At 54.6% G+C, this 23725-nt stretch overlaps 8 protein-coding genes across 8 annotated transcripts; 3 read left to right on the top strand and 5 right to left on the bottom strand.

Annotated features, from left to right (window-relative positions):
* The first annotated feature begins 191 nt into the window (after positions 1-191).
* Positions 192-3409, top strand: SETTUDRAFT_163555 (uncharacterized protein). Its single transcript, XM_008029084.1, has 3 exons — positions 192-441; positions 489-1433; positions 1480-3409. The coding sequence occupies exons 1-3, from the start codon at positions 213-215 to the stop codon at positions 3255-3257; spliced, it is 2952 nt and encodes a 983-aa protein (XP_008027275.1). The 5' UTR covers positions 192-212; the 3' UTR covers positions 3258-3409.
* A 74-nt stretch (positions 3410-3483) lies between these two features.
* On the bottom strand, positions 3484-4653 carry SETTUDRAFT_31956 (uncharacterized protein; the record flags this gene model as incomplete). The annotated part of the gene is made up of 1 exon (XM_008028792.1): positions 3484-4653. The coding sequence occupies one exon, from the start codon at positions 4651-4653 to the stop codon at positions 3484-3486; it is 1170 nt and encodes a 389-aa protein (XP_008026983.1).
* Positions 4654-5227: 574 nt separating this feature from the next.
* Positions 5228-6085, top strand: SETTUDRAFT_136699 (uncharacterized protein; the record flags this gene model as incomplete). Its single annotated transcript, XM_008029083.1, has 1 exon — positions 5228-6085. One exon carries the CDS (start codon positions 5228-5230, stop codon positions 6083-6085), a length of 858 nt encoding a protein of 285 aa, XP_008027274.1.
* Positions 6086-6383: 298 nt separating this feature from the next.
* Positions 6384-7712, bottom strand: SETTUDRAFT_91767 (uncharacterized protein; the record flags this gene model as incomplete). Its single annotated transcript, XM_008029082.1, has 2 exons — positions 6384-7376; positions 7431-7712. 2 exons carry the CDS (start codon positions 7710-7712, stop codon positions 6384-6386), a joined length of 1275 nt encoding a protein of 424 aa, XP_008027273.1.
* Positions 7713-9487: 1775 nt separating this feature from the next.
* SETTUDRAFT_163553 (uncharacterized protein) lies at positions 9488-10102 on the bottom strand. Its single transcript, XM_008029081.1, has one exon. The coding sequence runs from the start codon at positions 9854-9856 to the stop codon at positions 9584-9586; it is 273 nt and encodes a 90-aa protein (XP_008027272.1). The 5' UTR covers positions 9857-10102; the 3' UTR covers positions 9488-9583.
* Positions 10103-11821: 1719 nt separating this feature from the next.
* Positions 11822-14778, top strand: SETTUDRAFT_73489 (uncharacterized protein; the record flags this gene model as incomplete). The annotated part of the gene is made up of 2 exons (XM_008028927.2): positions 11822-12534; positions 12645-14778. Coding segments are annotated over 2 exons (2847 nt in total), but the record flags the coding sequence as incomplete, so codon positions are not given.
* Positions 14779-15686: 908 nt separating this feature from the next.
* SETTUDRAFT_154354 (polysaccharide lyase family 4 protein) lies at positions 15687-17556 on the bottom strand (the record flags this gene model as incomplete). Its single annotated transcript, XM_008029080.1, has 3 exons — positions 15687-16721; positions 16788-17239; positions 17298-17556. The coding sequence occupies 3 exons, from the start codon at positions 17554-17556 to the stop codon at positions 15687-15689; spliced, it is 1746 nt and encodes a 581-aa protein (XP_008027271.1).
* A 667-nt stretch (positions 17557-18223) lies between these two features.
* On the bottom strand, positions 18224-20786 carry SETTUDRAFT_163552 (uncharacterized protein). Its single transcript, XM_008029079.1, has 8 exons — positions 20676-20786; positions 20445-20613; positions 20294-20394; positions 19776-20244; positions 19645-19727; positions 19226-19593; positions 18892-19178; positions 18224-18841 (listed from the first exon to the last, which is right to left on the bottom strand). The coding sequence occupies exons 1-8, from the start codon at positions 20778-20780 to the stop codon at positions 18342-18344; spliced, it is 2082 nt and encodes a 693-aa protein (XP_008027270.1). The 5' UTR covers positions 20781-20786; the 3' UTR covers positions 18224-18341.
* Positions 20787-23725: the final 2939 nt, after the last annotated feature.

The following is a 23725-nucleotide window of genomic DNA, read 5'->3' as shown; positions in this document are numbered from 1 at the left end:
CCCTTGCGGACTAGACCAGAACGCGTCCCACGCGTCCACAGGAGCACGGCGCGATAAACCCTCCCTGGCAACCCCTCTAATACAACATCAACACATTCACTGCTGCTGCCGCATAGAGCGCCACCCCAATGTCGTCCCCACCGCAGCGCCGCTCTCAGCGCCCCTCGGCTTCGGCGACTCCGCGAAGAGGTGCCCGTGGCCAAAATTCTCAGATGCCCTCCAGTCCAGCACCAGCAGATCCAGATGAGCAACTCCAGTCCGAGGCTTCGCAGCGTGGATCTCTAGCAACCCCGAGGAATGCGAGGTTTCAGACAACTTCCACGCAGTCTCCTCTCTTCTTCCGCTCCTCGCCTGCAAATCCTTCGGGTTCAGGAGCTGCAAATGGCGCCGATGAGAGTGACGGCGGTGCGACTCCAAAGGCATCAGCCATGAATATGGGAGGTACGTAGAGCGAAAATTTGATCTAGGGGCATTGCTAACATACACAGACTCTTCGCCCATTCACTATGCCTCCAGCTCCAGCCCTGGCCGAGCCCGCAATGCGCAAAGCAATGTCCCGGGCAGTAGCAGCAGCGCCCTGTTCGTCCGTGGTTCCGAGTCTGCAGCCCGTAGTCGACGCAATGACGTTCATTCTGATGTCTTTGGAACTGGCGTTACCAATCGCCGCCGTACATTGTTCGTCGACGAGAATGGCATGCCGGTCCAGGAGGCCTCGGACGCTGCAACTTTCTCCAATATCAACCCGGATACTTCAGACGCCGACGTTCTGGGCGGGAGCTCTTCGCGAGTCATTTGGGGAACCAATGTGTCTCTTGTGGATGCCCGCCATGCGATGAGGGACTTTCTCATGAACTTCCAAAAGAAATATCGCATGATCCAGGACGGCGAGCTGGAGGAAGACATGAATATTCCGCCAAACCACCCTGGCAACACTCGCGAGTACGTTGATCTCATGAAGATGATGCTCGAGCTTGGTGTCACGCCGTTGAACTTGGACGCCCGCAACCTAAAGGCCTATCCGCCCACGAGGAAGCTTTGGCACCAATTGCAAGCGTATCCCAACGAAATCATCCCCATCATGGATGTTGCAATCAAGGACACCATGCTTGAACTCGCTGAGAAGCGAATGGCGGAGATGCGAACGCAGCTTTCCCAACAACAACGGGGCGGTCAGCCCAGAGCTCGGGACTCTAGCTCTTTGCCACCAATGATGAGCTCCGATGCACCTACTCCTGGTGCTCCGTCCCCTGCTCCGTTTGCCGACATCCCCAATTTGGTCAGCGAAGTAGATCAAAAGATCTACAACGTGAGGCCATTCGGGCTGGACAAGACGATCAACTTGCGCGAGCTTAATCCTGGAGACATGGATAAGCTTGTCAGTGTGAAGGGGCTAGTCATCAGGACTACACCAATCATTCCCGACATGAAGGATGGTATGTTAGCTCACAAAGACATATGGCTTCATGCTAACATTACTAGCCTTCTTCCGCTGCTCTGTCTGTAACCATACCGTCAGGGTGGACATTGACCGCGGTAAGATTACTGAGCCCACCAAATGTCCTCGCACGGTGTGTGAGTCGCCCAACTCGATGCAAATTGTGCACAACCGCTCTGGATTCGCAAACAAACAAGTCATCAAGCTGCAAGAGACCCCAGACGATATGCCGGATGGCCAGACACCGCATTCAGTTTCTCTTTGCGCATACGATGAACTTGTAGATGTCTGCAAAGCCGGTGACCGTGTAGAAATTACTGGTATTTTCAAATGCAACCAGGTCCGCATCAACCCACGACAGCGGTCGGTCAAGAACATCTTCAAGACCTACGTCGATGCTCTGCATATTCAAAAGGTCGATAAAAAGCGATTGGGCATTGATGTATCGACCATAGAGGAAGAGCTTGCTGAGCATGCGGCTGGTGATTTGGAAGAAACACGCAAGGTCACTGAAGAGGAGGAAGAGAAGATCAAGGCGACCGCCGCCCGTCCGGACATCTACGAGCTGTTGTCCCGGTCGCTTGCCCCTAGTATCTACGAGATGGATGACGTCAAGAAGGGTATCCTCCTTCAGCTGTTTGGTGGCACCAACAAGCAGTTTGAAAAGGGCGGTAGTCCAAAGTACCGAGGCGACATCAACGTCTTGCTCTGTGGTGATCCATCCACAGCCAAGTCCCAGATTTTACAATATGTTCACAGGATCGCACCGCGCGGCGTGTACACATCTGGAAAGGGCTCGTCCGCTGTCGGTTTGACTGCATACGTCACTCGTGACCCCGAGACTCGACAGCTGGTGCTTGAATCTGGAGCTCTCGTACTGTCTGACGGTGGCGTGTGCTGCATTGATGAGTTTGACAAGATGTCAGAAGCTACTCGGTCCGTCCTGCACGAAGTGATGGAGCAGCAGACTGTCTCTATTGCCAAAGCTGGTATCATCACCACGCTGAACGCCCGCACATCTATTCTGGCATCTGCCAACCCCATTGGCTCCAAGTACAACGTCAACCTCCCAGTGCCGCAAAACATCGATCTCCCACCGACGTTGCTGTCACGTTTCGATCTCGTTTATCTCGTCTTGGACCGCATTGACGAGCAGAACGACCGCCGCATGGCGCGGCACTTGGTCGGCATGTACCTTGAAGACACGCCCGAGAATGCCGCGAAGAACGAAGTCTTGCCAATCGAGTTCTTGACGGCTTATATCTCCTATGCACGCACCAACATTCACCCAAAGATCACTGAGCCTGCATCGAAAGCGCTCGTAGATGCATACGTCGCCATGCGCGCACTGGGTGCCGATGTCCGCTCGCACGAACGAAGAATCACAGCGACCACTCGTCAGCTCGAATCGATGATCCGTCTATCGGAAGCTCATGCAAAGATGCGTCTCTCCGAAGAGGTCACAGCCGATGACGTGCACGAAGCTGTCCGCCTCATCAAGTCGGCGCTCAAGCAGGCAGCTACGGATGCACGCACGGGACTGATTGATATGTCGCTCTTGACAGAGGGCACCTCAACCGGCGACCGGCGTAGAAAGGAGGACCTCAAGCGTGCAGTCATGGCTACGCTCGATGAGCTTGGTTCTGCTGGCCAGAGTGTGCGATTGAGCGACCTCATGAAGAAGGTTCGAGAGGGAGCCAGTGAACAGGTAGAAAACCAAGAGTTCCTTGAGGTGCTACGAACGGCGGAGCTAGAAGGAGCTGTGCAAATCACGGGCGAGGGTATGCGGAGGACAGTCAAGAAGGTTGTTGGTACTTTTTAGTCTGCCAACGTAGCACCGGCGTTCAGTGTCACTATTACAGGATTGGCATTCCCCACGACGTGATGATATGATGGCAAAGAGATGTGCGTAACCTAGCCTATGTTTCGTCGCTATTTACGGTTGAGTAGATGAACATGATATCCTTGTTTCCTCCAAGCCCCGAGTATAACGCTTCCACGACAGCATACAGGTGATGTTGAAGCGACACGAGCAAAGACTGATCCACTCAAACGAAGTTCTTCAGCTCGCCCAAACGCCACCAGGCTTTCCATTTTGCACATCTCTTCTGCTCAGCCAACGGGCCAGACTTTTGCACCTCGACCTCCCAATCAGCCGGTTCCTGTGCGTCGCCACCACTCAGCTCGATGCCCTTGCGAATGACACGAATGACAGCCTGTTGATCTGTAAGGTCCGGGTTCCATGGTACAGCATTCCTCTTCTTCCGCCAGATCATGGCTTCCAGGGCAATCGTGACGGACGGGGCCCAGCCATCCGCGCAACCCAGGACGCGCCAATACTTCCAAGCATCCTCGCTGATTTCCAAGTCATCATTAGCGGGATAGCGCGAAATCCAAGTCCAGACTGGACTCTGGCACTGGATCCCAAGGCCCTTTAGATGCGGTAGGAACTCGCGCACATGCATCATCTTGAGCTGTGCCGAGGCATACGCGGAGTCCGGGCCCGCCAGCGTGATGCGCTGGATATGCTTGATGTGGTGCGGGAAATGGAGTTGCACATGGCGGATCCAGTCGGAGAAGTCGTTGGGGTGCACCGAGAAGATGGAGCTGCGGAGGAAGAACTCGCGGGCTTCGTTGCGGATGGCCTTGTTGCTGGCTGCGAGGGCCCAGAAGCCTCGGGGCTCCGGCGGCGCGTCCAGTTTGTGCGTGCAGCGGTCTTCCTCCTTGCACATGCCCGACCACTTTGGGTTTGCGCACAGAAGAGGCGTCTTGGGATTCGGCTGCCGGCAGGGTGTCCAGGTGTATTTCACGGGGCCGACCGGCTTCTGGACACTGGGATCGTAGACATGTATTGGGCGGCCGTCGCTGGTTTGCTTGTGCACGTGGACGAGGGTTGAGTCGCATAGCACGTTGTAGATTTGGAGACGCAGCTCTGCAGGAAGGCCTTCAAAGGTCGCTTGAGGATTGCTTGGTGTCTTGAATGTTGCGGCAGGGTGCGCTTCGACTTGCTCATCACTGGGGGATTTCTTGGTCTTTCTCGGTCTGGGTACGGTTGCAGGACTCTGTGTGACGCCTTTGTCGGCGGCGCTGCTTTTACCATTATTTCCTCTGGTCGTAGGTCTCTTGCGAGTTCCGTTTCCAGTTGGAATAGAAGACATGTTGGTAGCTGATTGTGTAGCTGAGTCGATGTCTGATGCTTTGCGCTTTTTTCCCGCCATGTTGAATATGCGATTGCTACGAATGGTTGATGCGAGCCTGGGTTGATTTCAGCAAGAATTTACGTTGTAATGTTTCCATGTGTTTGTAGAGAGGAGTACCAGCTACGAGGCAGCAACCACGAGCTAGGCCGCTCTGGGAATCGGTCCCAGGCAGTGACGCCACACCGAATCCGTGACGACAGTGCGTGTACAATCTTGAGCATTCCAGGGTCTTTGATCTTGCAGACACTCTTGAACAACGGATAATCTCAGTCAGCACTCTTTACACTGGACATTCACCACACAAGGCGGGATCTTGCACTGAGTCAGTTACGGCGGAGGTCAGCCTCGGCGCGAATGGCCTAGTCCTACCGGCCATCGCAATCCCTGCTTTACAACGTCGGTATCAGCACACCTGCTCTCGCGCTGATACTCCACAATGCGCCACTGGCTGGCCGTAAACGCCGTGAAATAGTTGAAGCACATTGTTGTACCCTACAGATTCGCTTCAGTTGAAAAGCCGCGCCGATTAAATAGTAGCCCGCTGCGCAACTGAAATCACACTACCTGCATAACCAATCACACGTCACACGAGATGAAAACATCCAAGTACGCACCGAAAACGCCGGCTGAAAGCCTGGCACAGACAAAAGCCGAGAAGCTCAAGCAGGACAAGGACCGCGTTACACGACTATTGGGGCGTCTTCGGTGGAAGGCCGAGATGCTAATGGTGTCGTATATGCGAACCATGGAAATCGTACACGCAGCACAGCAGGATGGCTACAACGCGTCACAGCACGCAATGGACAGCGGCGCATCCAGTGTAGGAGGCCCTCATGCGCGTCACTACCGTTCGTGGCGTCAGACTAACGAGCGACAGAAACAAGCCGAGTCCATGTTCAAGGTGGATTTCTTTGAATTCTACACTCTGCTTGAACGCTACATTACCGACTGCCTTGCCATATTTGGCATCAGCGTCTCAGGCTCCATGCCGCGCCAGAACTTCAACGCCCTCCGCTACGAAACCAATCCGGATCTGCACCGTACGCGGCCCCTGGCTTCACACGCGTTCCACGCCAATCTTCTGGAAGCACTCGACGACGAAAAGTGTCCGCTCGCTGACTCCTTGGGACTGCAAGACGTCCGCGTGCAGCTGGGCATTGCAAAGGACTATCGTAATGCGTGGAAAGATGCGGATAGCAAGACCAAGATCGCAAATAGTGAACCCCACAAGAATATCCGTCTCGAAGACCTGCAATTGGAGTTCATGCTGCGCAACATCATTGGTGGATGCGACCTCGCTCATGAAATGGTACAATCATATACCCACGACGGGCCAAACGGACATACTCTGTCCAGCCGGGATTTCGTGCCAAAGACATATGGATACGGCAGCATGGATGTGGAAGACACGCCTTTTGAATACATGGACGACGCCATGGACCTGGATTGAAGAATACGGTGGTGCTATTTCCGAGCTATCTAGTAAAAAACGTATTGTAGATTGTGGTTGAATGTTTCTATGGTATCTATCTGCGCTTTGGTTATCTCAAACACCCATTTGCGTGCATGTAAGTTCCCACCCCCACCCTTTTTTTTTCTCTTCATCGTCGTTACTTCATTCCAGTCTTGTTAAAGCTACCTGCTCTCTACATATCTACTACATACATAGTTCGTCTGATGCATCACTTGACTTGCGTGTATCCCTTCTACTTACTCAATACAAACCACACATAACATCCCCCCCTCATCTACTCTTGCAACACACTATCCGCACGAATCCTATTGCCCTCGTGTTTCCCAGTCTGAGTAGTCCGTCGTTTCTCCTCCTCTCCAGCCTCCCACTTGCACCGCTCCGTGCACTCCCAGCACACGCTGCGCTCGCACACGCGCATATCGTACTTCCACTCGTGCCGCTTGAGCATCTCCTGGCAGTGCGCGCAGTCGAGCGGAATCACAATGGATTCGAGGCGGCCGCCGCGCCGCGCTACACTCAGCCCTTTGCTGGTGCGCGTGCGCATCCGCGGCTCGCCCTGTGCATCCGTCGTGATGCCGTCGAACACAACGAGCTTGTCGAATTTACACCACCATGCGGGCCGCTGACTGGCTTCTGTGCGCGCGCAAATGGACGTGCTGGTGAAGGCTTGGGCCTGGGCCTTGGGCCCCGGGAGCCAGCACCCGTTTTCTGGGGCTTGTGGCGGGGCAAAGACACGGGGTTTGGTCGTGTTGGTGGTGGTGGTGGTGGTGGTAGTGGTTGTTTTTGTGTCTAGCTGCGGCGCCCGCAGGTTCAGGCGGTCGTGCAGAAGCGCAGTTGGAGACCGCAGTGCGGCTTTGGATTGCGTCTTGGAGTTGCGGATTAGAGCGTGGCGCTGCTCGAGCTCGGAGCGCGGCGAGCAAGTGTTGGATACGGGGTGCGTGCCCAGATTGAGGTCTGCTGGGCGGCGGAGGCGCACGATGGAATCGTGGCGTTGGGGAGACGCGGCCTTGGTGGGACTGCCTGATGTGCATGGACTGGGTGGTGTTGTGGCGTCCACGGGAGTGAAGGATGTGGGCCGAGATGGAGATGCCAGAGTATTGATTTCGTGTGTGTAGACGGCAGAGCTGAGATTGCTGCATGGTGCTGAGATGGTGAGTGCAGTCGAGGTTTCTACGTCGCGCTTGGTGGCGATGATGCTAGTTGTTCGTCTGGGAGTCAAAGGAGCCGGATACAAAGACTCTGTATCCTCGACATCCCGTTCACCCGTCTCTTGCAGTGCAGCTAGATCCAAATGATCAACCAGCTCATCATCGCACTGTACATCTTCAGATCCCCTTTCTACCTCTCCACACGCCGTCTCAGCCGCCTTTTCCAGCGGCACACGCGGAGGCAGCGTCAGTGGCTCCAGAGAAGACTGATCGAAGACAAACACACCACAGTCCTTATTTCCCGGATCGAGATCAAGATTCTTGTGCACAATCTCAGTAGCCGTACCCAGTGCTTCTGTTGCAGCTGTTGCATTGGATCGAGTATTTTTCCCCGTCACCAGCTGTTCCTCACCCTTCTCAGCCCGGGAATTCTTCCAAAAGGCAAAGGCCGGCATGATGGCATCTACAGAACAAAAAAAAAGCGAGTGTGAGGTATGGGGTAAAACTAAAAACGAGGGACAGGGAAGAGCAAAACTTTCTTCAAGATGACCAGGGGAAAAGAAGAAGAAAAGTGACTTCAACAAAAGTGCCAGTGTAGCAAAGGCGACAAGGCATCAGAGATATAAGAAGGAGGGGGAAGCGAGGAGGGAAAGACTGATCTGTATTACCCCCATACCATACCATGCATCCATCCATCCATGCATGCATGTTGTACCGCCGCCGCTGCTGCTCAACAAGGGACCCGAATTTCCGAATCAACGTATCCTAAAAAAAAACCTTAATTTTATTTTTATTCTAAAAAAGAGGGGAAGAAAAAAAAAGTCGGGTACCGTTGAAACATTGCTGCATCAGAATCATCATCCCGTTTTACATAGTTCGTCTTTGCTTCTTTGCTTCTTTCTCTTTCCCCCCCCCTTCCTCTCCCTCTCGCTTCCCTCTTTCCGGCCCATCCCACCCGCTGTCTAACCCAGTTAGTCCAACACGGCCCCATTGTGATTCCAATTCTCCAATACCCCTAGTAACTTTGTTTCTATGTATGTATGTATGTATGTATGTATGTACCATGGGTTTACACAGCCCCCCCCCAATTTGCAATTTGCCTCCCCCCCCTCCTCTCTGCGTTTCCCTGTCTTGTCCATTTTTCATTCTATACGCCGTTCTTTTTTTCTCTCTCTTGCTCTTCGTGGCTCTTGGACGGAGTAATTACACAGACGGGGGAGGTTAGATTAAGGTTTCGTAGATATTGATGGGAGGGGGGGGTTTACATGGTTTGTATAATTTGGGGAGCGGAGTGGAGTGGAGTGGAGATGGAAAGGGGGGGGAAAGTGTAGGCTAGTTTACCTTCACTTACGAATATGGTTAGAGAGAGAGAGAGAGGAAGAGAAAGAGAGAGAGGAAGAGAAAGAGAGAGAGAGAGAGAGAGAGAGAGAGATGTGTAAGGCGATACCCAGTTTTTTTCTGCTTTCTTCTTTTTTTTTGATCATTGCATGGACAGCTTCCGGGCACATACATGGGAAGGAGTGGATGGGGGAGGGGAAGCAGTGAGGGGCATGTTGGCTAGACTAGTCTAACGTATGTATGGATGGATGGATGTGTGTATGTACGTGGTGCCTAGTGCATTCAGGCCGTGAGATCGGAAGACAGACACAGAGTACGGGCAACGTCTAGTGTACGTACGTAGGTGCACAGATAGCCCCGAAAACGTGAAACGAAACATCATAGTGACGGCGATATTGGGTGTGAAACAAAAAAGTCGTGGGTTGTGGTTGATGCCGTGAGTAAGCGTGTGTCAGGTGGGAAATGGGGCTTTGTTATGCAGGCAGTTTTGTCGGCCCAAATGGGGGCATGGGGAACGGCGTAATGAACTACGTAGGCATGACTGGGTGTCGTCATGTTTTGGTGGTGGCCCGCTCAATGCAAGAGTTCATGAGGGAGGGGTTGCGCTTGGATGAAAGGAGGGGGTGTTTATGCGGGAGAGATGAGGGGTTTGTGTTAGCGTGTGTGCGTGTGAGGATGTTGAGGAAGAGAGGGGGGGGTGGGGCGATACTGGGCGGGTTCAGGCGGATTGTGGGGATGAGATAATCGTTGTGGATTGATTGGGAGCGAGGGCAGCGACTTTCTATGTGAGGTGTAGTGGCATTGATTTGGTGAGGTCGATGGCGTTGCAGTGGAGACGCGGATGTCACGTGATGTGTGTAGCAAGATTGGGAAGTTTGATAGAGGATTGTGTGGATAGATGACGATGACAGTCAAAGTGTCATTGTTTCACCAGCTCGCACTTGTTGGATGATGATCATTCGGGCCTGGTGCCTGGTGCCTGGCGCTACTATAATTTGGGCGTGTACCTTTGAGCTGGTTGCCTTGATTGCTCACCTTGATAATTGCTTTGTCGCGGCTCAAATGGCCGATGTGCAGAAGCTTTGTTTGAACGGAAACCACTGAAACAGGCAGGCTCAGCACGCCCAATGGGCGAATTGAACAGCCAAGTGGAAGGTGATGTCACCTTGTTCGCGTCCGAGTGCTTGGTACGGGCATGCATGTGGATGCGATGAGCGTATGAAAAACAAACAATGACAACGCAACACGGACGGATCGTCATGGTCATCTGACGCTGGATATGGCAGACTATATTTCGATGCTAGTCGCGGCGTGTGAAGGTATGGATTCCCAGACAAAGATGCGTGGGATCAGCAAGGCAGGCGATGTTTTGGCCGTAGCGTAACGCACGTCTGGTGCTTTTTTTTGCCTGAAAAGCGAGGCGGATGTTGGATGCCGCATTCCTATCTCTCTGGTAGTCGGTGGCTGCATGTGGCTAGGCGTTTCGCGCACGAATGTCGGTTTTGGCATCGGAGGCTGCAAAACATGTGCGTCGGTGGTGCAGGCAGGGTGGGACTGTGTGCGGGATTTGCGGGCAGGTTGGAGGAGGGCCGTTTGCGTTAGAATGAGGGCGTTTTTGTTCGCCTGCGTCGCCAGTGTTCCGATATTGCCCAGACCAGTGGGGCAGCGAGCAAGACGGGCGTGGAGCTAGTACACGATGTTTGTTGTACAGGCAACTACTACACCGCTTCCATGGCGAGTATCAGATGGACGGGGCTGGCGAGAGACCATGGTTGGGGTGGCTGCACGAGGGCGAGAGCAGAGTTTGGTGCAAAGCTTGGGGGGTTTGTTTTTGGCCACGCTGCCACGGCCGCTGGCTGCTGTGGGCAGCGCCGGGACTGCAAGTGCAAGTGCAAGCTCGGGATGTGGCCAGCCGCGAGAAGGGCGCCGTCTGATGCGAGAGCGAGAGGGAGAATATGCGTGAGCGGATTGGAAATGTCGTGCGTGGGCAGAGGCATGGGCTGTGTGGCCGTGGGAGTGCGTGGGGTGGAGATGGCGAGCACGTGGAGGCGCCTCAGTCGTTGTATGCCAGCGCAGGCTTATGGGCACGCCGCGCACTGCAGAACCGCTAGCCCTGCCGCGTGCTCTCTCCCCTGCGCGGCAGTCGAACGGCCAAGGGGAAAGCCGCGGCGGAATTCCCTTCTTTTTTCCTCGCTTGCTGTGTTTATTTTTTGCCATTTTTTGGGGGCGCGGGCGAGGTGCGGTGGGCGAGCACGAGGGGGAGGGGGGGCGCCGCGTTGGGAGCCTCTCTCGCGCCCTCTCGCTGCGTGTGTGTCTTGCTGGGCATGGACAAGGCGAGGCGGGCTGGGCTCAGCTGACGGGGCGGGCGGGCTGTATGCGCTCTTTATCAAGGGCGGGCGAGGCAGAGGGGCGATGCGCTGGCAGGTTTCGGTTCGTGCCTGGATGGGGGTGGGCGTGGCTGAAGCAGCGCAGCCTCATGCATCCGCCGTTCCAGCTGTCGGCCACGCACTACTACTTACTACTACTAACTCACCATACTACCGCCCACGACTACCACGACGCACCCACCCACACCCACGCCCACGCCCGCTGACTGCCCGCCGCCCGCCGCCCTCCCCTGCTCGCGACGGCCAGCAAAGAAGCCCGCGTTGGCGGCGCCGTCCAACGACTGCGCGCCGCGTAACTCGTCATCGCTGCTGCATCGGGCCCGCGTGCGGTTTGACCGCCCATTGGAACCCGGGCCTCGCTGCTATCCACGCCCCCGTCTCCCCGTCCATCGCCAGCAGCGAGCGACGCGCCCGAGCCCACTCAGGATGCCACGGCCCTTTCTGCCATCATGACCGACCCTGACACCGACTCTCTGCTCACTGCCGACGACGACGGCGGCGGCTTCCACTCTTTCACCGGCGCCCACGAGAGTGCTGAGCCCGCACACACAAGCACCACGCCACCACCGGAGCCGCACCAGCAACACGCCCAGCACCAGCAACACCAGCAACACCACCACCACCGACACGAACACCCATCGGCCACGCCTGCAACCGGCCCCGGCACCCCCGCAAAACCCACCTCCAAGCCCTCTGCTGCCGCCACTACCACTCCCACCACCACCACCACTACTACTACCAACACCAACACCAACACCAACACCACCACCACTGCCTTTGGTACGACGACCGCCTCCTCCGCCTCCTCCTCCACCACCACCACCACCACGCCGCCCCCTTCGGCCACCGAGGGTGCCGCTTCCGCATCGTCGATGCGGCAGCACACGCTGGCGGGCCAGCGCCCGCTCCATGCCGCCGCCTCGCCCTCGCCGCCGCTGTCTTCGCGAGAAGCATCGCCTGCCCGCCCCCATCAACGCAATGTCTCCACGACGGCGAGGCCCACGGTCCGGCCAGGCTTCCGCTCACGCAAGAGCAGCACCGACGCCAGCCCCAGCCGCATGTCCAGCCTGGCCAACTCGACGACGCCCGGCCCGACGGCCGTGGTTGTCCAGCGTGCCCACTCGGCCACGAGCATACCGGAGATGACGCCAGCATCAACACCGTCGTCGTCCAACGACACGATCCGAGCACCGCGCCCCTCGAGGCCCGGCTCCAAGCCCGGCCCGGTCGACTCGACGCCGCTCTCGCCGCGCTTCAAGTCGCCGCCGCCCGCGGGCGACATATACTCGCACTCGCGCCGCAACTCGCTGCGGGCCCAGCTCCGAAAGCAAGAGGTGCAGTCGACGCCCGCCATCATCGTCGAGAGCTCGTCGCCCATGTCGCCGCCGCGGCTGGCCGCGCCCGAGGACGCGCTGGCGAGCGAGCCCGAGGAGCCGACGCAAACCATCAAGGCGCCTGGCCGCGGAGCCGGTGGGCTGCAACCCAAGCTGGAAACGGTGCAAGAGTCTAGCTCGCCTGCCACGCCCGGATTCCATGGTCTAGAGCCGCAAAGGTACGCTTTCCCCGCAACCGCCCCACTGTTTGTCATGGCGACGCACGTTAGACTATTCGCGGGCCCAATTTCCGCTCCCATCCGCAAACTTTGTTAACGCTTCCTTCTAGCTTTGTTCCTTCTGCCGTCGCCCCCAAGTTCGACCCGGAGCGAAATGACGTCAACTCGTCCAAAGTCACCGAAGACCTCAGTTCCAGACTCGACTCGTCCAAGCACGACTCTTCCAAGCACACGGAGAGCGGCAGCGACAGCGCCACCAAAGGCGCCAAGAAGGGCAAGATGCAGGAGCGCCGCTCCGCCTACGCCCAGCGACCCTACCACTCTGTCTCGGCAAAGCCTTCGCTGTCCTCCATGTCGACCCGCTCGCGCGATCCGCCGCTGCGCAACATGACGGTCGAGACCGAAACCGTCCCCTCGGTCGCACAGGCGTCCATTGTCAACCAGGACCGCGTCGCCTCGGGTCGTGCAGACGGCGGTGTGCGCCTCCGCCCCAGCAACGAAACCATACGTCCCAAAAAGGAGAAGAAACCCACAAAGCGAAAAGCCGCATCCATCAATGCAGGCACCGGTAGGTTGCAACACATCTCGTACCATCACCACACGGCCTCGGCCTCGGGCAGCCCTATTTCATACCGCTCGTGCGAAGAAGGGCGCTCGTTGCTGACCATGTCGCCCCCCAGCCCAGAGCTGCGCGTGTCTCTTCCTCCCCGCCCTCCCCATCTCAGCTATTTTTATTCCAGCACTAACAACAGCTACCGCACAGCTTCATCCAAGGCAGACGTCTTTGAGCAAAAGGTGGCCAGTGCCGTCGACGAGGCCGACTCGTCCGACTCGGATGCCACCTTCATCTATGAGTCGAACCCGCCCGAGCAGCCGCACCGCAGCCGCCAACACCACCACTCCCGAACCCCGAGCATGACATCACTAGCAAGCCTCACCGACCCACGACTCCAACTGCGCGATAACCAAAAGCATCCAAGCAAGAAGAGCAGCATCAAATTCACCAACCCCTACAGCAACCCGAGCATCGACGGAGACGACCGCGGCGAAGGCACTGTGCGGTTGGGATCCGGCCGGGCGGGCGGAGGCAGCCACCATCACCACATCGGCGGCAGATATGGCCAAGGCCGAGGTGCACTGAACCCCATGGTCATGGACAGTGACTCCTCCATGCCCCAGTCTTCGCGCACCCGTGGCCCGGCCTCGAGAAATGCATCGCAGCCAAACAGTCCTCGCTTCCACACGTTCAGTGTTGGCAACGGCCATACCAACGGTAACAAGAAGAGCAGTGAGTACTCGGCTGCCTACGATATTGACGCAGAGCATGCAGCCGATGACGAACGCACCCCACTCATCTCTGGCCGAAGCCCACGAGCTCGAACGCCCCGTCAAAGGAATAGCGCCACGGTACGCCAACTAGAACGTCGACACCGCCGCGATGGCGGGTGGTGCCGTCGCTTTGCTGGGTGCTTGGTTCTCTCGATACTGCTCTTGGTTGTTGTCTTTTGCGCGGTTGGGCTGGTCTTTGCCACTACCAAGCCGCTTACGAGCCTCATGGTGCGCGACATCCAGAACGTTGTGGCCAGTCAAGAGGAAGTCATCTTGGATCTCATCGTCGATGCCGTCAACCCCAACATCATTGGCGTTACGGTCGCCGACATGGACGTTTCTGTATTCGCCAAGAGTAAGCATGTCGGCTCCGACACGTGGTGGCGTGAGCACGGAAACGGACCGCCCGGAAACATGGAGAACTGGAAGCCCATCCAAGACGAAGCTTACCCCACCGACACCGCTCCTGTCAGCGCTAGAGGAATCGACGAAGGAACGGATCCCATCGAAGGCGAGCCTCGCACCATGTTGCTTGGCCGTGTGTACCGCTTCGACTCGCCCCTGACCTTTGAAGGCTCCTTCTTTCAGCGACATCGCGCCGAGTCGATTGGTGAGCTTCGTTTGGGGCATCCAGGAAACAAGACCGAAGCGGGTGGAAGCGAACGCTGGGAAGAAGTTTTGCAGTATCCTTTTGAACTCATTGTGAGGGGTAACTTCAAGTACACACTCCCCCTGAGCACCCAGGAGTTCAAGGTCCCCGTCACAGCATCCCATTACTACGATCCAGATATCGAAAAAAGGAAAAGGCCCACCGCCCTACCGAGGCACGAAAAGAGGAGGAATCTACCGTCTGTACCAACAAAGCCGTGGGGGCGCTATGACCGTAGAGCACTAGCGCTCTGGCATGTCCAATAGCACATTCTTCCATTCTGTATCACAACGTCCGGAAAAGCGAGGATCAGCACATTTGTGCAACACGAGCAAAAACACCCCCAAAAGAAAAAAAAACCGATACCCTTCTAAACACGAGATTACGACCTTATAGACTTGTCCTAGCCCGGCGACCGTTACATTGGCGGCCCCGTTGCCATATCTCGGCTCCACAGCCCTTATGAATTTCTTTCTCGTTTCTGCGTTGTATGCGCACGACATCACAGTTACCCCTTTGACAATGGCTGTACCCATTACCTAGACGGTCAAAGTTAATCCCGAGCGTACACCTCTGCACTCCACGGACTGTGCCTGTATTACGATAATTTGTTCTCGTATTCGGCAGTATGGACCTGGCCTCCGTCCTAATCAGTTTCCCAACTTTTCTTTGCCCCATTTGAACTTGACCTTTGGAGGTGGATCTCTGTCGATCCAAAGACATTCATTTCACCGTTCTCTGTCTTCTATGTATTTATATGCACTGAGCGTATACTTGATTTGACATGTTGTCTTCTTTTGATCTTTCTCAATGGCTGGCTAGGGAGCATGGAACCGGTATGGGTCAGGGACAGGAAAACATGCATTCCACAAGGAGTAGGGAATGCAAAAGACTCTAGTCTGTTCATTATATCATGACTGGTCCCTTGTATGTGATTGTTTTGTGGTACGGCTGACTTCAATGTACCTGATGTTGCCACCCATGTCGTCTTGATAGCTGTTGGACTTCTCCTTGTTGTTCCTATACTTTGCAGCACTAGAGTTACTGACATGACAGTTGGAATAATGAGTCGGTAAATGAAGTTTAGATAAGGGTATGTAAAAAGGCGTAAGTTCATGACCCAGCATTCCAACAAAATCCACTGTAAAAGAAATTAATAAAACGTCTCACACTTCTACGCAGTCTCCAAAACCAAGCTATCCCAAAGCCACCCCCTCCACCTCTCACTCTTGGTCACCCTGATATCCAGCGTATTCGCACTTCCCTGCACCAGCACCCCAGCGCCAACAGGAAACTCGAGCCGATGCCACTCGCCGGCCCTCGTCGCCCCGCGATACGTATCCTGGCTATTCGGCAAGGCCGCGCTCGAGATATCGCCGACACGCACTCCATTCAGCAGCACCGTCGCCGACGAGCCCTGCGAGAAGCCCGCGAGCGACAGCACCAGCGTTGCGGCTGCGCGCGTAGGCGACGCAAAAATAACACTCCACGTGCCCAGCTGCGACTGCGCAAAACACCAGTCCGAAGCCTCGTTTACAGAGACCGTGTACGTCAGGTTTGCGGGACACTTGTCGAGGCGCGCGTGCTGGATGGGGCTTGTGGGGTCTGCGAAGCGGAAGCCGTCTGTCTTGGGGTCGAAAGCGCCGATTTGGAAGATGCGGGTTGCGGTTGTGCTGGAGACGGAAACAGGCCATGTGAGGTGTGGAAGCGAGGTTGTGGTGGCGGCTTCAATGGCAATGTCGTTGTGTGTGAAAGTGGTGGTGAGCGGGGATAGGGATCCCGCGTTGCTCCAGGCGGAGAGGGCGTAGGAGCCTGTGCGGACGTGGGGGATGGAAAAGGCACCTTTTTCGTCGGCGTACGTGGTGTAGTAGTACTTCTGGCCTTGGTCGAGCGTCGAGACGGTGGTGTTGCGGTTGTCGCCGAGGAAGATGGCGGCGCCCGAGGCCGGGGGGCCGTCGCTGAGAAGCAGGCTGCCCGTGAGTGTGCCGCGGGCCTGGTACGCGGCGTCTTTGAACCATGCGTAGGGCCATGCGGCTTGCTCGGCGGTCCAGCGCGCGGCTGCATCGCTTTGGCTGCCGTCGTTGAGGTACCATAGCCAGGGGCCCCAGGTTTTTCCTACGCCAAACGCGTCGCGCGACGTGGCTTGGTAGTGAGTCCCGTGGACCATGTTGAGTTGGACTGTGTCGCCTGTTTGGGACTCGCGGTGGAGCTGCGTCAGTCACGTCAGTCGATACATTGGCTCTGAGATGGTGAGTACTTGGCTGGTTCATCGTACCATGAGCTCTTGCTTCAGATGATCGCCATTATTGTAGTCTTTGCCGGGCCTGATATACCAGCTTCCCACCTCATCCCCATACACACCATGGTACGTTTGGTCTCTGACAAAAGCACTCCAGTCGTACTTTGTCAGGTAAGTGCCATCAGGCTTTTCCCACGTTTCGTCCTGGACTTTTACAGCGTCGACGTACTCTTCCAGCCGCGGCAGCGCACCGTCCTTGACATCGGTATGCCCGTTGGTAAACGACGCGTTGTCCAGGCGCCAGAGCGTGCGGAACTCGCCTAGAGTGGGCAGAGCGCGGTTCACAAAGTACTGGTATGCGCCTGGTAAGTCATCGAAAATCACCCAGTGAAAGTCGCCCTCGCGCGCGGTAAACTTGACGTCAATCCAATCCGCATCCGAATCTACAATCGCTGCAGACGTCCATGTGAGATCGGATGCCGCGCCATCTATAAGATATCTTGTTAGTTTCCAAAAATAAAATATCCAAGGGACATGACAACATACTGTAGCTGACATAGTGCCCCACGGCGTTGCCCACGCGGTCTTTCCCGCGGTACATCAACTTATTCGCATACTGCGCGTTTTGCGTAACATTCCACAGCTCGTTTCCAAGCACCCATGTCGAAGGCCCAATTTCTTTCAGAAAGCTCTTGGGCTGCTGCTGCTGCTGCTGCTGCTGCGTCGCACCAGCGGGCTTCTCTTGAAGAGGCGACGCCGCAGCCAATGCAGCAGCAACACCAAGGAGCGTGAGCGCGCTCGCCATCGGGACGTGGATGTCGGAGTCGGAAAAAAGAAGAGCGGCTTGGCAGCCGGGACGCAACTGGCTCTGATTTGGCGAGACATTATATATATTGCTCTCTTGATTGCTCTGCCAATGTACTTCAAGAGGCGCGCATGGCTGGATTTCCTGCCCGCTCGGTGGAGATGAGGCCGAGGCCTTTGTTTCCGGTTAAGTATAGGACCGGCGGGGTTATTCGGGGTAAGTCAGTCAGGACGGTAAGCACCCTAGTTCCCAGCTGGGCTGCTCTGGACAGTATATTTCCTGCAATCGCGGGCGTTTGCTACTGATTAATAGCGCATTTTTTACGCCGTCTGTGCGGGGCTCCCTGACTCTGCGTCCTGGAAACGGTAGGTGATAGCCGCATCGCGGTGTGCTGGGGAAGATCTGACACGATGCTTGTGGAAAGCTTGATTGCTGGGGCCAAGAAACGCCTGCAGCAGCTGGGGAAAGACTAGGCAGGGGGTTTGTTATCGTGACCTAGGCATCGGGCTAAAGAGCATGCATACAGTAGTCTGGATTCAAAGGGCCGATGGAAAGAAATTCCAGGACCATATCCTGCGGCTCGCTTTCCCGTTGCAGATAATAACCGCTGGCTGAACAGTACTGAAATGGGATTGTCGCTCGGAGATCCGAAAGGATACGCTTTGCGGGAAAATGTATTGAAGTAGACATAGATAGATGTTCTGCTGACTCCTCTAATCAAGATCCGGGATATACGGCAATGCAAGTTCCAAGTATACAAACAACGAACGGCGAGTGTGTCTTATCTACTGCTCCAGAGCTTTGGCATCAGCTTCCTTTGGCGTATGCGTTCCCGAGTCTGCCGCCTTTTCGCCCTCGACAACGGTAATAACACGCCCTCCGCGAGGGCCACCCTTGCCTGTAACATCGCGCCACATGCCGCCAAAGTTCCGCACCAAGCTCTCTCGGCCCTCCCATAGCGGATAAACACCCACAGCCATGGTCGAACACAGGAGCCAGATTATACCAACAATGACCCAGCCAGAGAAGAACGACTTGCTGAAGATGTAACCTGTACCGTACAGCGGCATGGGCCAAAGTACTAGTAGAATAAGAGTCATTGTCGCAGTAGTGATCTTCGCAATCTTGGAGGCACGGAACAGCTTTGCCTGCTCGGCGGCTTCGGCTTCTGGCGAGAGAACGCCGTGACGACCATGTACGGCTTCCAGGTCCATGTGTGCAGCTGCGGTAACATCTGAATCGTCGACAAGGCGGATGTTCTTCATTGATACCCAGTCATAGTTGTCTGAAGGCTGAGTTAGTAAACATATGACGTTTTCAGAAGAAAAAACTTACCAACTCCAAAGATCAACGTGAGGACGGGGATAAAGATGAGAGGAGATAGTAGGGCAACGACGTTACCCGCCAACATGGGATTGTTGGCACCAGAAGTCTCCACAGTAATTACTCCATCGTTCAATTTGGCCGTAGTGACGAGCCAAGCGGTGATACTGCAGCACAGCCCAAGAACCGGGGACAAAGTAGCTGCCCATTTGTTCTGGCCTTTCCACATCAAAGTGAGAGTTGCTGGAAGCACTGCAGACGAAATTATGACGCCCATGAAGACGTACAGCCATCCCATGCTACTCATGTCAGCAAGATTCGTGTAATTGGGTCAGCTGCAACTCACCTTATGCCTGCATACCACAGCCCCGTTGAGAAACCAGCCATGACCAGCCCAAATCCGCATACACATACGTGCGAAGTGTATACGAGACGACGGCCACTAGCGTTGGTGTTGATATAAGTACCGTAGATGTCGTAAGTCAAGATACTGGATACGGCGATGAGTTGTGCGGAAAACGCAGACGTGACAGCCATGAAGACGACGAGCAGGGTGGCTACAGCACCTCCAGATCCGAGGAGAGCGACTGCAGCATATGGAAGGGTGAGCCCGGCACTGACAGATGCTTCGTCCATGACATTAGGGTAGGTGGGGAAATATTGCGTATGCTGGAGTGCAAGGGCTGCGAGGCCCATAGTGGTCGCACAGAGCCACTAAGACGTGTGTCAATTACCATTCAGCATCAGATCAAAAGGCAAACATACCGGAATAGCAAACCAAGAAAGACCACCAATGATGTATCCGGGAAGTGCATGAACCGGGGATGCAGCAATTGCCTTGTTGTAGTCTGGTGGATGTCAGCCTCGAAACAGAAACATCACCCCGGAAAACTCACATCCATTGTCCATAAAGACGGTGCCAAAGTTCCCGATAATGTTAATCACGAAGAAAATGGCACCCTCCTTGCTCCTCATTGTAAGATAACTTCCACCGGCATTTCCGGGTACTGGCGATATGGCAGAGAGCTCTTGCAGGCGGTCATACACAGCGCCCGGCGATCCAAGCCTATCGCCAGTCGCGTAGGTCGTGAAAGCGAAGATGAGAAGAATGATGAGGAGGATAACGGTGTGCACATAGTCCGTGAGGAATGTGGCCTTGATTCCACCGAACATGGTGTAGACGACGACTCCAAGAGGAAGAAGGAAACAGGCTGCTGCTGTGGGTACTCCAGTAAGGGAACTGATAACGGCGGATCCACCAGTCAGAAGCATGGCGGTGACAAGAATGTTTGTGAATAGTCCAAAGACAATGTACACAAAGTGAGTCGCCATTCCGTATCGCGCTCGAACGGCTTCGAGGAAAGTCTGCCGAGAATTAGTCGTGTGAATCCGGGTTATCGATGATAACACGTACGTGAGCGTTCGGTGCTCGTCTCTTAAGTTCAATGGCAACAGTGGCGAACAGCAGAATTTGAACGGTGGCACCAGCAGCATACCAGAGAGGGCCAGATACACCTTTAGTTGTCAGCGTTGTCATCCAGCGCGATATTCTTCTCTAAGCATACCATAGCGAAATGCGACCGAGGAGCTCTGCAACAACGTAGCTGCCCATGTCCAAGACGACACAACTGCAGAGGCGACGAGACCAGACTTGACAGTGCGACCGGCGGTTGAAAACATTTCAGAAGTCTGAAGTTCATTGTTGTAGCGTTTCAGGACCCACGTAGTAAAGACCTTGAAGCTATTAGTTTATCCTGCTCGCTATGTTGCAGCATCGTGTTGAAGGGAGCACATACCATGCCAAGGGCAAAGAGAAAACCGACACCAAGAACGATGCCATAGCCCCAAGCCTGTCCTAGAGGGGATGCCGAGGGGCCAATGGGTGTACCACCGCCAGCCATGTCGAATTATGTTGTGCGGAGTAGAGTCAAGTTGCAAGGCGCTGGTTGTCACATCGACTTGGTGGGGTAGACCAAGTATCTATATTTTCGTCTCAGCGTCATGGAACCTATTTCCCCGTGAAAATATGGTCCCAGAACCGCTATCTCCAGACCTCGCAGACAAATACGGGGAGCAAGTTGATAGATTTGGCGTCGAGATGTGATTGGCCAAAGATAGACGTCTGTCAACTTAGGGTAAAGGCTGAACGATCGCCACGCCCAGTAAGTGTCCAGGTCGGTACGAATTTTGAAGCTTGGTTCGTCAATTGCATCTTGCCATAGATGGCCCCCAGCATCTTAGCTTGCTAGGCGCGGCGGGGTGCCTCGCTTGTGCTGATAAGAGACAGCGGATGACTGCAACTGTGAGGAACATGCCTTGTGCTTGTCAGATTGCAACGGTGAGCGCCGAATAGCGTACCGGAGATTTTCTTGGGCGACTCTGAGTGGCTGACATGTGGAAACATAGTCGTGGGGAACAACATCTCAGCTGGGCGTGGAGATGCCGAGCGCTTTGGGGTGGTCATGGTGTTGGTGGTTTCGATGAGGTAAACATGGGACGGCAGATAAGCTATGGCGCATTATCCAATCAGAGGCGCTGTGCGTGGGCCCCGAAGTCGGCCGTGTACCCTTGGCCATGGACTCTTTCTCCACGGCACTGATCGACCTGCATCTCTGCATTAGATTGTTACTCGATGGCTTTGACAAAACTGTGCATCATATGCACTGTGAAAAGTTTTTTTGGACGGTCCTCTGGCCACAATCACGCCTTCACCAACGCAGCCGCTCCTTCAGCTGAGAACATATGCCATCAAGACAATTGGCCAAGATATCATCATTCGAGCTCTTGAGGGAATAGCTATAATTGGTGCTGTTGTGCAAATAAACATTTTCCAGGCGGAATTGGGAATGAATCTCTGTGAAAAGACTAAACACAATAAATGACAACGACCAGCATACAACGACGGTTATGCTATTGTCTATACACAGCCTATCTGCAAGCTGTGCCGACCTTTGTTCAGCCTCCGTGGGGAAAGCTCTTGGTTCTCATGTTCTGGACCTTGATATGTACTTTTGTGGCTGAGAACGAAGACTTAGGCGCTTTTAGAGTCATGCAATCCCGTCACCCTCATTGACAAGTTTACATCTTGCGTTACTCAGGAGGTGGATGATCGGCGATCGGGTGGACGCTCCCCACCTGCGGAAGCATCTCAGATCCTGTCTGTATGTATTTGGTTTAACGTCCCCTGCTTAAATCCTCCTTCTCGGATACAGTCCACCAGCTGAACTAGCGTTCACGCAGCTGAGTCAGTGATTGAAGGACACATTTTTTCTTTCAAGGGTTTTCCATATAAAGTCCTCAGTTGCCACATTCACGCCATTACGCGGATGTCTACGGAGGTGCCTTTCAAAAGTATTGTCTGCCAAGAATAATCTAACCGAAGTGCGGCCGCCTTAGCCGAGGCTTGTCTCTCCCCTCTATGTACTTATTACTACCTTATAGCTTAATTATCTTTTAAATATGTACAAGAATTCGCTTAATCTAAGCTTAGATCTTAAGTTGTGAGAGATCTCTCTAGCAGTTCTGCCAGACTCTAACTGCCTCAGCCCTTAACTACGGAGCTCCTTTCTTTGTAGTCTCTCTTTTTATATAGAACTAGCATAGCTTAATGCAGTTACAGTCTAGCGAGTTTCCACACCAAAGTAGTCTCTCAACGTCGTACAGGCGATAGATCACACCCTAATAGTAGTAGGCGTGGCTAGGTGCCTTATCCTCTATTACAACAGTCCGAGGTCTATCTTAGAGGCACTCTTTAGCAAAAGGAATTAGCTTTAGAATTAGAACGCAGGCCTAATATCTCTACTAGTCTATACTACCTCTAGACTTACGCACTAGCTTACCTGTTTTCTTTATCTATCTCTATTAAGGCTTCCTGCCACGCTTATTGCGTAGCCCTATCCTTCTTATAGACTCTAACAGCTCCTATTCCTCTTACTATAGAGGCTTAAGCTTAGCGTTTAGCTGCTTAATTTAATAAGTAGCATCCTCTCTCTCTGCCTTCGTCTCTAGCTAGTAGATATAGCATAGACCTTTCTTGTTATATAAGAAGCAGCCCTAGAACATAAACTTAGAGTATCCCTTCCACCTCTCACAGATGCAGCTCTTAACTACCCTCTTGTCTGCCTTTCTCTAGACTCTATAGCTCCCACGTTAGTAGTTAATTACCACTAACGTCTTGTCTATCTAGATAACATTCTTCTAGTCCTCTAACGTCTAGTCCTTGTAAGGGGCTGCGCTCCGGGGAGCAATCGCGAGGTATACAAGAGGTTGTATTCGATAGAGAGCTATAGAGTCTACTTGCGTGGTGTTTATTTACTTGTCGGAGAAAGGTTGCACCGAGTGTCTGAGCGCGTCGTCTGGGCGCCGCTCAGGCCTCGCACAGATGCCGGGTTGCAGAGTAAGACCTGGCGTCTGCTGCTTGACCAAGATTCCATCGAGGAGCTATCCAAAGGGCGTTCAGCCCGTTACAATACCCCCCTCCTTAGGGTGGTACTGCGTCGCCTCTTCGAAACCCCTCTGGGAGGCGGCCCTCGCTGTCTCGCGCAGCCTCCGTGAATGCTTCCCATCGGTCCACTGCCTCAACGTCCTCTAGTAGTTCTGCTGGTTCGAGCGTCGTTCGGTGGAAACCTTTTCCACTTCACCTCGTAGTATAGCTTATGCCCTCTCCCACGACGGCGTACCTCCTCTGCTACAATTTTCTTCTACTTCCCATTCATCTTCTCCATCTACCTGCAGCGGCTGTGGCTGATAGTCGTCCTGAACCTGGGTTTGGGAGCGGATCGTTGCTAGCAAGGTTTCAACCTATCGACATGGAAAACAGGTGTGGGCCTGGGGGGCGTGTCTAGTT

This window comes from Exserohilum turcica, assembly GCF_000359705.1.
Source record: "Exserohilum turcica Et28A unplaced genomic scaffold SETTUscaffold_3, whole genome shotgun sequence".
Classification (NCBI taxonomy): domain Eukaryota; kingdom Fungi; phylum Ascomycota; class Dothideomycetes; order Pleosporales; family Pleosporaceae; genus Exserohilum; species Exserohilum turcicum.
The sequence above is the reverse complement of the archived record's forward strand: the minus strand, read 5'-3'. Positions and strand labels throughout refer to the sequence as shown.

Bases quoted from the DNA above. Each gene is read 5' to 3' on its own strand.
- SETTUDRAFT_163555 (XM_008029084.1), top strand. From the start codon at position 213: ATGCCCTCCAGTCCAGCACCAGCAGATCCAGATGAGCAACTCCAGTCC. The intron at 442-488 runs GTACGTAGAGCG...TAACATACACAG, and splicing joins ATCAGCCATGAATATGGGAG to ACTCTTCGCCCATTCACTAT. The intron at 1,434-1,479 runs GTATGTTAGCTC...TAACATTACTAG, and splicing joins CATTCCCGACATGAAGGATG to CCTTCTTCCGCTGCTCTGTC.
- SETTUDRAFT_163553 (XM_008029081.1), bottom strand. From the start codon at position 9,856: ATGACGATCCGTCCGTGTTGCGTTGTCATTGTTTGTTTTTCATACGCT.
- SETTUDRAFT_163552 (XM_008029079.1), bottom strand. From the start codon at position 20,780: ATGGCTGGCGGTGGTACACCCATTGGCCCCTCGGCATCCCCTCTAGGA. The intron at 20,395-20,444 runs GTATGCTTAGAG...TGACAACTAAAG, and splicing joins CTCGGTCGCATTTCGCTATG to GTGTATCTGGCCCTCTCTGG. The intron at 19,728-19,775 runs GTGAGTTTTCCG...GACATCCACCAG, and splicing joins CGTCTTTATGGACAATGGAT to ACTACAACAAGGCAATTGCT.